Source organism: Sphaeroforma arctica (assembly GCF_001186125.1).
Source record: "Sphaeroforma arctica JP610 unplaced genomic scaffold supercont1.662, whole genome shotgun sequence".
NCBI classification, from domain to species: domain Eukaryota; class Ichthyosporea; order Ichthyophonida; genus Sphaeroforma; species Sphaeroforma arctica.
Window position 1 is genome coordinate 1 of NW_014039896.1, and position 12,534 is coordinate 12,534.

The 12,534-nt window shown below is 44.4% G+C and overlaps 3 protein-coding genes across 3 annotated transcripts; 1 reads left to right on the plus strand and 2 right to left on the minus strand.

Moving 5' to 3' along the window:
• Positions 1-574: 574 nt before the first annotated feature.
• On the minus strand, positions 575-1,355 carry SARC_07899 (hypothetical protein; the record flags this gene model as incomplete). The annotated part of the gene is made up of 1 exon (XM_014298132.1): positions 575-1,355. A coding segment is annotated over exon 1 (676 nt), but the record flags the coding sequence as incomplete, so codon positions are not given.
• A 479-nt stretch (positions 1,356-1,834) lies between these two features.
• SARC_07900 (hypothetical protein) lies at positions 1,835-4,659 on the plus strand. The gene is made up of 6 exons (XM_014298133.1): positions 1,835-2,003; positions 2,426-2,557; positions 2,983-3,180; positions 3,406-3,566; positions 3,814-3,923; positions 4,077-4,659. Exons 1-6 carry the CDS (start codon positions 1,896-1,898, stop codon positions 4,373-4,375), a joined length of 1,008 nt encoding a protein of 335 aa, XP_014153608.1. The 5' UTR covers positions 1,835-1,895; the 3' UTR covers positions 4,376-4,659.
• SARC_07901 (hypothetical protein) lies at positions 4,645-12,145 on the minus strand. Its single transcript, XM_014298134.1, has 19 exons — positions 12,074-12,145; positions 11,545-11,626; positions 10,978-11,090; positions 10,778-10,831; positions 10,542-10,653; positions 10,015-10,104; positions 9,735-9,873; positions 9,278-9,353; positions 8,727-8,845; positions 8,328-8,468; positions 7,590-7,689; positions 7,322-7,427; positions 6,944-7,100; positions 6,579-6,660; positions 6,354-6,444; positions 5,927-6,068; positions 5,766-5,822; positions 5,535-5,630; positions 4,645-5,379 (listed from the first exon to the last, which is right to left on the minus strand). The coding sequence occupies exons 2-19, from the start codon at positions 11,609-11,611 to the stop codon at positions 5,370-5,372; spliced, it is 1,752 nt and encodes a 583-aa protein (XP_014153609.1). The 5' UTR covers positions 11,612-11,626; positions 12,074-12,145; the 3' UTR covers positions 4,645-5,369.
• Positions 12,146-12,534: the final 389 nt, after the last annotated feature.

A 12,534-nucleotide genomic window follows, 5' to 3' on the forward strand; every position in this document is an offset into this window, starting at 1 on the left:
GTATATGTGATATATATATAATGTGGGTGTGTGTGTGTATGTTTTTGTGTACGTGTAGATATACGTATATATATACATACATACATACATATATACATACATACATATATATATATATATATGTATATTCTGCATGAGCATATACATATGCTTTTATGAAGTTATTCGTACAAGCACCCATGTATGATTACGCACAATAGCAAGGACGATTATGTGTATATACGCGATCTTGTATGCACATCTGCGAATTGGTATGATGGTGTATGTTGTTGTATGCCTGTTCATGTGCGCGTGACTATAATGACTGGTGTGTGAGTATTTCCACACTTGTGATAGCCCATAGGTGTGGATATCTCTCCTATAGGTGACAGCCACCTCAGGGTACATATTAACAATTGAGCGTCGATACAGATCAGTAAAACCAAGGTAACAACAAAGAAAATTTTGACAAACCCAAGTCAAGTACACACGTGTACAAGACTGTACAATATCTATAGTACTGCAAGTCGAACAAGTGCAAATGCCATTCAAATACAATACGCAGAAACGAGTTTCAAGGGCCCATCGACACTTACCCTCTTAGATATCATGAACTTCGGTACCACCGTGATGTTTTGTGATTCGAGATAACTCTGGTACACGTTTAGCAACAGACTCGCCGACAAGTTTGTCCGCGTGATTGCCTTCTGTATGGCATAGCCCTCATAGACTGGAACCACACTGCCCCCCGACAGTCCCATGTCAAATACCAGTGCATTCGATTTACCGTTCGCAAACGCACTCAGTACGGGCTTCTTGCCCAGGAAGTACGCAGGGGTCTTATAGGTCTCGAACATTATCTCTGTGAGCTTTTCTCGTTGTTCGCGTGAGCTCCAGGCCTCGTCCCCTACAAGTATGGGATGCTCCTCGGGATTGCAGCTCAGCTCTGACATGGCGTAGTGCAGATGGGCTTCGTAAAGGTCCCAGTCGACGATCACACCGTCTTCAACGGGGCATTTGATCGTCATATCTTCGCGGTATACATTATTTTGGTGTCCAATATAGTACGGACTCCTTTTCTTAGTCGGTTTTGCATCGTCAGCTACATCTGTATCCATGCCATCTACTGCAGCAGCGGGTAAATACCCTGAACTAGAAGAGAACATGCACGATGGAAGATCCTCCCCGGCAATGCCGGCTTTGGTCTCGTATGCCCCTACTTCAAACACAACCGCGCCCGTTTCTTCACCGCCGTATATAGCCCCACTCATTGTGTCAGACTACTTGTTCGCCAACCCTACCAGCACCTCGGATCAAGCAATATATATCAGGTACGTATACAGATTAACACCTAGGTTGTTAAATAAACACTACTGTTTACATACAGGGCTGTGATTTTCACCAGTGTCGCACATTTATTTATTTATTGTTGTGCTGTGCTGTGCTGAATGTTTTGGCGGGTTATGATGTGCGCTCAGGCGTGGAGCAAATCGTGCACCACAGTGAACCAGCCAAAAGAAATGCTTATCGAATAAGGTTTGGTTTTAGTTTTTTATTACAAATAGGAATAAAGATTAGTCACACAAAAGTCTTATTATACTATTTATGATTCGCAGATGAAGCATTCAACTAATCATAACGTTCTCATATTATAATTCCCTAATTTGGTATGCATAGCGTAACTTCTTGAGTCAAGAGCAGATGGCGCGATGGTTTCAACTTTCAATTCTCGTAATCATGAGTCATGATACCGTGTGAGTACTCGAAGTCTGCGACTCTGCGTCCTGCGTAGAGTAGCACAATACTCTCTACTACTAGCCAGTGTAGGGAGAGTGTGTGTGAGTGTGTTGCATAGTGCGAATATATAACAATCACACATCGCATACAACCAACCACATTCGATATTGACTAACACGATGAAGGGTGCACTTGTATTTGCTGCTTTGGCTGTCTTCGCCATGGAGTGCGAGGCTGGAGGCTACGGGGACAACCCTAGACCCGCAGCCAAGACATTCGAGGAGAAGGTAAGATGGTCGCCAGCTTCTGAAACAAGGAACGGAGGTGTGCACATGCATAGCTTCAAAGTGAAACACATGTATATTTGCTGGTACATTTCGTACTTGCGCATGTACTGCATGTACTGCATACATCTAATAATAATTACGTTTGCAAGGGCACGTAGCTATGCATGTTTCGTCTGTGTAGCTAGTCCATACTTTCGCTTCATTCGCAACATCTGTTCATGTTTTCATGGTTATAAATATATATATAGTATATATATATATATATATAATATATTATATATATATATATATATATATATATATATATATATATATATTATGTGCTACTCTGACTGTTGGAAGCTCTTGTTATTGGCCCTTTGTGCCCAACTCACTCAACTGATCTCGTAAATATTTATCGTTTGCCTATTCGTCATGTGTAGGTGGCTATGTCGTACAACTACGAACCCATTGGCTCCAACGATATGCGTGCCAACAGCATTCCCGACTCTTGGGACTGGAATGATGTGGATGGCAATTCCTACCTGGCCCCAAGCTGGAACCAGCACATTCCCGTATGTATAGTGTGAGGGTGTATTATTTTGGATTGGCTACGCTGAAAACTGTAGTGTTCATTGTCTGGTCTGATACTCTGCGAGTAGCTAACAGTCATTAGTCCATAGGCTCAACACTTGTCCTCACTCTACCTTGTCCTGAATTTACTCGTTACTGACGTTTTTCAAGTCAATTATAAAAAGTTGCTGAGTTTCCCCGTCTTTTTTTCCGCTCAGACTCATAGAGATGCTTTTATATCGACAATTTTCAAGTAAGAGACCTACTGCGAATCTGTACAGGATACCGTGTGAAATATTTTGTAGGCTACCGACATTCTTGCAATACCCAGATATACTGCGATATATATATATAAATATATATATATATCTATCAAAGATATCCCGCCTGGTAACACGTTGTTCCCTTACTTTTCGTCAATCAACAGAAATACTGTGGCTCCTGCTGGCTGCACAGTTCGCTGAGTGTTGTTCAGGACCGTATCAAGATCATGCACGGTGGTGATGGCATTGATGTCATGCTAGCCAGACAAGTCCTTCTCCAGTGCGCACCTCTCGCCAATCTCTCTAACGGATGCAAGGGTGGCGAGCCTTCCGATGTATTCGGCTACATGCAGAAGTACAATGTAAGTATGATGACAATATTTTAGGAGTGGTGACGATCCAATTCTTTGTAGAAATATATCTGAGCTCTGTAGTATTTGGTACCACCACGAATGCATGCGGGTTTACTGGCATTTTGAGTTATTTGCGAGTTTATTTTCTGGCTTCGGGGGTTTTTTGCACCCATTATAGGCTTTCCCTATATATTCAGCGATTAACAACTTCAATGCACAACTATTAATCTGCAGCTTCCTGATGAGGGCTGCTTCGTCTATAAGGCTGACGACACCGATTTTATGCACCTAAAGAAAGAGGGTATCTCCGAGTGCCCTGCTGAGGGACGTTGCGTCAATTGCATGACTGGCCACAAGCCCGAGTGCTATGCAATTGAGAACCCATTGACCTACGGGTAAGCTATTATCGATTCAGACTACTTCTTGTTCGTTAAGAGTGTGGTGGTGGGGGGGGGGCTCTTTGCTATGTTGTTTGGCGTAGGTTCTTGGATTATTTGAAACAGATTTGAGGTTGGCTATTTTCTGCACTATTGAGCCTGCCAATATAGACGTTGACTTCGACATTTACCCAATCGAATTACGATGACCATAGGGTAGCGGCAACCATATCTCATACTTTATTTTCTCTCTTTTTAATATCAGTGTCAAGTCCTTCGGCCCTGTGCCAGAAGGCGAAGATGCCATGAAGGCTGAGATCTACAACAGAGGCCCCATTGTATGCAGCATCGCTACTGGCAAGGCTCTAGACTACGGTAAGTGAGTCTCCCGGGAAACATACTGTATCTGGGCTATAGTCCCAACTAGATAGATACCAATGTGCTATTTATTGATGTTGGTTAACAAGCCAAACATACTCCTTCGTTGAGCGCTCTCTAACCTCGCTGTGCACGCGCATATACTCGCAGGCTACCGCGGTGGAGTGTTCATCGACGTGAACAACGTCACCGATGTCGACCACGACATTGAAGTTGTTGGATGGGGAGAGGAGGACGGTGTGCCATTCTGGAAGATTCGCAACAGTTGGGGTACCTTCTGGGGCGAGTTGGGTTTCTTCAAACTGAGACGCGGCACCAACGAGCTGCAGGTGGAGAAGGACTGCTGGTACGCCGTGCCTGATATCAGTATGGAGAAGGAGATGTTGGACGGGAAACTGGTGGGATCTATGGAGAAGGGTCTAGTCAAGAAAGACGAGGCTGAATTGTAAGCGTGCAATTGATCTTGTCTGATAATGATATGATTGCAGTGCAGAATTGGATCCAACTCGAGTGTCGAGCTGAGCTGGTTGAAAAGAATAGCGACAGTGTATAGGATAGTGCTAGCTGCTAGTTTTGTTTTAATTGTCGGTATTCCTGCTGAGGTTTCGATCATTCAAGGTTCTTAGTCTAAATGTCGAGGGTCAGCCGCGCCCTTCGGAAAGAACGCTCTCGTTATCTATTAGTTACTAATCCCGAATTTCATGAAGAGTAAACTATTTTTAAAATTTAGCAATTTCTCTCGATTTAAGCAATATCTGATGGTGCGATAGTTAGAGTCCACTTTTCGTGAGCAATGTATCGATTTCCCCAGCGGCTGACGAGTCTTTATTGATTCTTTCCATCGCAATTTGGCAGTTGATATGCAATTGCGTCAGCGATACTCACCCCCCTGTTAGTCCTGTTAGTCTATTAGATGTTTGCGTTGCCACTGAAGGCATGGGTACAATACATCGGATGGTTGTTGATATTGGCACAGGAAGACGGCGATGGGGGTCAGAGAAGATGCAATCCCAGGTGTCGTCATTATAAGCTTAAGCCTAGAACTATACGTCTGATAGCTAGATAGTTTCTATGTGAGAGCCCCAAGGATCGACCACAAGTGTGTGAGGTGACTTGTTTCCCATGCCAATGCCTAGATTGTGAGCCATAGACGGACTACAACCGGTTCTAGCTGCAGATCATTTCTTTGTATAGAGCACCTCGTGGCTGTGCGCGCCACAACACCACAGACTAACGCCCACACCGGCTGGCATGAACATTAGCCAAACATTTCAAATACGTGTTTGTAGTGTATGTGATGAAGCATATTGAAATCCGGCAATATGGGTGTTGAGAGATTCGCTTGGCCTCCTCTTCCATACACGTGCCGTGGTAGCTGTATGACCGATGTGTTATGTGCTGCGCATCTCTGTGGCCGCACCCACTGCGAGTGACGCCAGTCGCTCAATTCAGCCTGCAGGCGAGAAAGGTCGAGAATATGATTCAGTGGTTCACAGGCAAACAAAGCTGGGCACTACATGCCGCTCAGTGTTTGTAAAGAGATGAAATGAAAAACACAGACCACCCCACAAACAAACGTGTACATAGATATAATTAGGAGGCCGGTACCTGAGCTTGATTTCGCTCTTCTTTGGTACGCTAGTCGTTTGTGGCAGTTTGATTTGGGAATCTTTGTATGTCAGCTCGTTCTTCTCCTGTTCTACCCTGTTTAAATATCCGATGAAAATGTTCATTGAATTTATCACAAGGGTGTAGTAATATTTATTTAATACTACAACGAGACAGAATGCTCGACATCTGCTTGACACAGCCTTCTGAGACAATGAGACAAGTACTTACTTGCGCGTCGTTTGTATCGGAGGCCCAGCCGGCGAAATGGGCTCTTCATCCTCATGCCTACGAGGAATTATGCACAATGATATCCTTGTCAAGATCAACTTTTCCCTGATCTATTCAATCGATGTAAATGAGCACTTTCAAGTAAATGGCAGCAAACATACCCTTCTAGTTCGTCTTGTTTCTCCGTTCTCTTATCCTCTCCTTTAGCCACCCCTTTCACATCGTCGGTGCCTTCCGCTGTCGCTGCCTCTGCGACTCCTTCTGCCGCGCTGCTTGGCTGGTCCGCAGCTATCGATGGCGTATCTACACATCACGAAACGAGCGGTTGTCAGACATGCATTCCGTCAAGTACGATCCAAGTACTGGTTAATCAGCTATAGAATAGTGGCAACAAGTATATTGGCTAATGATTGTTGACTTTGCATACACAACAGATGTGGTGAAGTTGATGGCAAGTCAGCTCACGGTTTACATCCATTCAGCTTCATGATTCGCACCCTCAAGTGCCTCCCGACGAAAGACATCCCGAAAGCCCCAAATTCACACCCGTCCTAGCTGAACATTCCACTTAAAACTCGTTGTCCATACCTGACACCACCCCACTGGACACGGCCCCATTCTCGGCCGGTTTGATTGTGCCGGCGTTTGCAGCGGCGACCTTCCTTTTCTTTTTCATCCTCTGCGTAGTTCGATGCCACATTAGAAATCTCAGGTGAGTGATCGAGTATCGCACCTGTAAATGTGCAGGCACTCCTAGAAGCTAAATCGAGCACAAGATTGCAACAGGTATCCACGTATCATACAACAACACACCTCTGCCTGATCCACTTTCCTCTTGGGCTTCTTGATCGGCCTGCTTTCGCCCATCTCAAACAACCATTCCGGAAGATTCGATCTATACGCAATTGATCGCGCAAAGGGTAAATAATGATAAACTGCAAACGGTCTCTCTTTTGCTGACAGAAACATGCATTGTTCAGTGGCAAACGCATTCACTATCCGAGCAAATGAACCCGTTCTGATAGTCAGGGCTAAAACTCGGCATTTACGTCATGTTACTATCGAGTGGCGCGAACACAGAAAAAGCAGGGGGGGGGAATCAACTTCTCAGTAGAATAAAAGGTATGCTTGTACAACACTCTATCGCGACATGGTAACGATCACCAACAGCTATATACCTCTTCACATGCGTAAACTCCAGTTTCCCATCGGGGTCTTCGCCTTGCTGCTGTGCCAGGCGCTCCTGCACATTGTGCACTACGGAGTAGAAGTCAAAGGGTCCCTTCGCCGTCGAGTCAAGCTCAATGCCAATGAAGTAGCTGTTACAGTACTTTTCTGTATGAGGCGGCGGACAGAGAACAGATTAGCGTACATTAATATGATCGACAAAATGGTCCCAAGTGCACATTTGACTATAACCTTCGCGCTCATGTGTCGCTGCAAATAGATTCATTCTCAAAACATGCCGTCCTTCCATAGAAGTTTGACGAAAACAGAACCCATGTATACGCGGATATATGTGTGTGTTTGAATATTTCAGTGATTGGACAATATACCTTTTTCAGGCTTCTCTAATTCAGCGATATCCGCCTGACTCGCTTCAGCAACCTCAGCTGTCGCGGTCCCCTTTTCGGCCATTGCGGACAGTTTTGGGAAGTCGCGCTGCAGCAACCAAAATAAGAAAGTATAAGTTAAAAAGATGGCCCAGACCAACTCTGAATAGCTCTACACACGTTATTCCATCTAATAATAAAAATATAGAAGGGATTACGTATCAAAACAAATTCTACGTAAAAAGCCCATCGGCGGCCTCTTATCTCACACCTCGTATCCCTTGGGCCATGGACAGGCGATCTCGACTCCCAATATCCTCTCTAGACCCATCACAAGGTACCTCATTCCTCGACCCTCCACTAGTCCAATCCTAAGAAGTCGTGTACAAAACTACTTAGCTACAACTGCGGAAACATGATGTACGATGATTGTATTGTATAAACATGGGCAGTAATTTAAAGCGTGGAATGTGATTAACTAAAAGTAGCTGTCTGGTCCACAACTGCTGAAACATGGTGTATGATGATTGTATGGTATAAACATGGGCAATAATTGGAAGCGTGGAATGTGATATCTGAAAGTAGCTGTGTCTGGTCTACAACTGCTGAAACATGGTGTACGATGATTGTATTGTATAAACACGGGCAGTAATTTAAAGCGTGGAATGTGATAACTAAAAGTAGCTGTGTCTAGTCTACAACTGCTGAAATACGAGTGCACGATGATTGTATGTTATAAGATTAAGCACTACTCTTAAAGTGTGAAATGGCATTTCTAAAAGCAGCTGTGTTTCGTTGTGCACTCGAGCACATCGTGGAGATTCTTTCTCCTCATTTGCTTCTGATGTTAAGCTGCGCGGACAACAGGCGATGAGAGTAAGGGAGACCGGTGATCAGGTCCTGCGATGACAAAAACCTCATTTAATCAAATGCTGCATTAATAACAAGCCCCACAAAATTATAAGACCGTCGAGTGTTCTGAATCTTTTAACACATAAACTTCGCTTACCATTTGTGAAACTTATCCTCGGTAGGCGAAATGGCATCGATTTGAAGGAAGTGCCTATGCCTAGAGAAGAAGTCGCTCTTGTCGAATAGATCCGACCACGTGGCTTTGCCCTCGTCTATTTGCATAGCAATGACACATCCCCTGAATGAGAAGAATAAGGCGAGACAGGTGCCAACATCCGATAGGCCATGAGTTAAAAAATGGCATCAGAAGCTGTTTTGTGTTAAACATGATCCCGAATGCCAGACAGCTCCAAACTGCTGACCCTATCATTGTCAGCAAGGACACAGAAAGACACACAGGCTGAGATGCACTATCGAAGCTCACAGAATCAAATCCGACGCCATTGTTCTAAGTACAAGGTATGCATCCAACGGCAGCGAGACATACACATCTTACCGATCAAACTCGTTTCGCATGACCTTCAGCGTCGAGGCCGAAACGTTATGGGTTGAGTTTTGACTGGGGAAGGCGGGCGTGATGATCGGCATCAGGGCGCGGCGGTCACCCGGGTTGAACTGAGTGAGGGGTGGAAGGTAGCGTGTGGTAGAGTATGTGAGAGGAATGAGGTGAACCTTGTGCTACTGTTGTAAAGCAGTTAACTTAAGAGATGTTGTGTTTCTGAGGTGCCCTTGTTCTCCTACACTCGATAGAAAACGTAGGGCATACATTACAGAGTAAGTAGTTGCCAGTACACAGAAAACCCGATTCGACAAGGGTGTGGGTTGTCAGTGGACAGAGATTGGGGAGAAAAACCGTAGAAAGTAATACAATAAAGTGTAGACCGGAGGGGCAAGAACAGTGATAGACAAACATTCCATTTGCTGTTAACGCGCCATCCTCTACACGTGATATCAACAGGCGTCTGAGAGGACCAACTTAATCTCTAGTGTCTGCTTAATAGCCAACAACATAAAGTATACCAACACTGAGTACTGCACATCGCATACCCTTGGATCCCAAACGGTGAAAGACCCGAAGTTCTCTGTCTCCACATTCAACAGCAGGACAGGTGTAGGCCACTTCCTGAAAGCGCACGTGAGAAAATGTCATCTTATCGTAAAATGTATTTTACATGCCATCTTATCTTGTAATGTATTTTACATGACATCTTATTGTATAATATATGATAAATGTAATCTTATCTTGTCATATATCTTATTGCATCTTATCTTATATTGTATCTTTTACGTGCCATCTTATCGTAATACATCTTGGATGTGGAGAAGGACGAGATGGGCGGGGTCTGATAGTTGCATACAATCAACCAGTGAAAGTAATTCAATATGTCAAAGAGTACAGCAATGCCATATCGGCTGTACACGACCACAACTGCATCAGTAAACGAGCTTATTACAAAACGGTATAGCAAGACAAGGCCAGACACGTGCACTTCTATGCACTTACCAGTTGGACATGACCATCATAAATTTCAGGACGATGGTGGCCACGCAGCCTTTCGGATAGAACTGACAAACACGTGCCACCAGCATAGCCCACGAGACACCTCCGAGGAATCCCATCGCATTATTGTATATACCTCGCCCTATAATGAGCAACGAAGATAGTACTTCAGATGTGTGGATACGGAAAGTACATAACACCGCATAATCAAGGCCAGCAACAACAACATGGTCAAGAAGCACGATCCTGACATGGTTTAAACCCGCGTGCGGAGGCCACATACGTTTCGCCCATAATTTGATTGCGTATAAGGCTAGGCGGAACACCTTCACGTCGGGTACCAGTGTTAATATTCGATCTGTGACTCGCCGACCTGCAATGATGAAAATTGTAGGCCCGTGATGCGATTAACATCGTAAAGAATTAAGGCCTCAATTGTTGTGACATATTATCCCATGTCTGAAATTGGATAAAACAACTTCAGAGAGGTATCGCTTGCTAGTTAAATTGTAGACCAACCCCTCTGCCGAAATTATACTGTCACGCGAGGGGCAGTGGCCTTCGCGTGGGGTTTGCGACTTAAACCAATCCGAATTCCCAACCGCATTGCGCGTAAATTTGGATGATGTAGATACAAACGAAACGTTAGACACGCCAGAGAACGTCACTTTGTAGTGTCTGGCAATGGCACCAGCGAACCCAATGCTGCCTCGAAGAACGATTGTCGGTGGGCATGCGTGTCAATTCTTGATCAGCGCTTCAACACCACACATGACGTATGTGCCATACATATCAAACCATTTACATTACCGTTTATACTCCTTATAGATTCCGGGTCGAGATCTCTAAGTAGTTTGTTATCTGATAGATCCAAGGTGGCGGGGATGGCTGACATATTCAGGGCTGCCATCGCCAAATCCGTCTGCATCAAGCAACAGTCGAATACAGAGCTTCAGTTGGATGTGCCAAACTACGATATGAAGTTCAAAGCCAAGTAAATGCATGCAAAGCAAACCACCATACGCAGAACGCATAGCTATACTTACATGGATCCCTTCGAAGACCATCTGGATTTCTGGCACAAAAGCCTCTATCACTGGCTGTAGAAAGGACAGGCAGTACAGAATGGCAACGGTCAGTTGGCGGTTAGGTATGGCCTCGGTATGAAGCAACCACAGGAACTAATTGCAAACACGACCACATAAAAAAATGCGCATCAGTCAACGGATACGCGTTCAGTACACACCGTTAATTGGGTGACCTCGGGACGTTTCGCCAGCATGTCCACCAGCGTGCCAAAGAAATCCGGGTCTCGCCGGATGTGATTCGGAACCACACACAGCGTATCGATATCAGCCCCTGCACAAAAGTTAAGTCGTACAATGATCGTAAGCAAGTGGTGCTACGAGTGGTACCAGAAGTATATACTCGTTTGGCAATGCTCTGCAAAAGGTATAAACGCAATGCTGCGCGCACCGAAATGAGGAGAATTTGTGCCATCTATAGTTCCTCTCGTGATCGCTCTCCGTTTATGTAAAACTATTGTACTATTGGAAAGCGGCTTTCAAAATGATTTGACAATTGATCAATCGACACGATGATCATTGCTGAGGCACAATCCCGCTAGGCTATATGATAACTCATTAGCTTCGAGCAAGCAGGTGAGTTACATGCATGAGGAACCACCTAGCAAGCCAAATAAAACAGCGTGTAACTTGGTTAAAAATTACAACGGAAGCGACTTTATACCTTTGTCGTAACACGACGGCACAATTCGTACAAAACACGAATATGACAGAGATCAACTACAAACCTCGTCCATGGACGCCAAGCCTATACGATCCGAATGTGTAGATGTTGCCTCCGTACGAGTCAAGCATTGCAGCCGGCTTGTTCTAGATATAACAATTGAATGATACGCAATATACAGATATTAGTCAGCTATACTGTGTCATATAGGCTTGTTTATCAAGCTATACTGTGTTTTATACGGCTTATTTAGAACGCTATACTGTGTTTAAAACGGCTTGTTTATCAAGCTATACTGTTTAATACGGCTTGTTTAGAACGCTATACACGGCTTGTTTATCCAGCTATACTGTGCTTAATAAGGGTTGTTTAGCACCCTCTACTGTGTTTCATACGGCTTGTTTAGCACGCTATACTGTGTTTAATTTGTACTAACGTTGCACACTTAAACTTCTAAGGAGAGATTGTGAAAGCACATAAAGTGCGATTACCGTGAAGAAGCTCTTAGATGTTATTGTACATAGCAGGACCTATTCTAGGTGGTTGTATGCGACGGTGGCCTTGCAATGCTAAACTTCAAAAGGCAACCATACCTGCTGGCGACTAGCTTCCTTCACCCATTCTTGGACGATCCCATTAACCTTCGCAAGTACAGTACGTCTGAGAGAAAAGCCAAAACATGGACAAGAGCGCAGCAGAACAGAGACAGCAGTGAGGAACACATGCGACTATTGTCCAAATGTGCGAATCGAGGTCCTGGACGAAACAGCTATATTGCAGTGCATGATCGTGTAAACTAAGGATATAGCGTGGCAGGGCTGGAACTAAGGTGGTGTATTGCCAAATGTAGTATATCTATCGAACACGGCACGCACGGGCAGGAAAATATACTCCATGCAAGGATAAACCAACAGTACTGAGAAGGACGTGCATAGACTATGACGAATCCCATTCGCGCTGGGATATCAAGCACTGCATAGGACTCGAATATGTATCTATGTTGATATGAAAGTGGCTTAATATTTCCCATTCAATTGTGTAATAAGTCAGTATA

What these genes read in the sequence shown, in the direction of transcription:
- SARC_07900 (XM_014298133.1), top strand. Translation starts at nt 1,896, where the DNA reads ATGAAGGGTGCACTTGTATTTGCTGCTTTGGCTGTCTTCGCCATGGAG. An exon ending in GCTGGAACCAGCACATTCCC is followed by an intron (nt 2,558 to 2,982) that starts GTATGTATAGTG and finishes GTCAATCAACAG; the next exon opens with AAATACTGTGGCTCCTGCTG. An exon ending in TGGCAAGGCTCTAGACTACG is followed by an intron (nt 3,924 to 4,076) that starts GTAAGTGAGTCT and finishes ATATACTCGCAG; the next exon opens with GCTACCGCGGTGGAGTGTTC.
- SARC_07901 (XM_014298134.1), bottom strand. Translation starts at nt 11,611, where the DNA reads ATGCTTGACTCGTACGGAGGCAACATCTACACATTCGGATCGTATAGG. An exon ending in ATCTATAAGGAGTATAAACG is followed by an intron (nt 10,105 to 10,541) that starts GTAATGTAAATG and finishes TCATCATTGCAG; the next exon opens with GTCGGCGAGTCACAGATCGA. An exon ending in ATGATGGTCATGTCCAACTG is followed by an intron (nt 9,354 to 9,734) that starts GTAAGTGCATAG and finishes GTGCGCTTTCAG; the next exon opens with GAAGTGGCCTACACCTGTCC.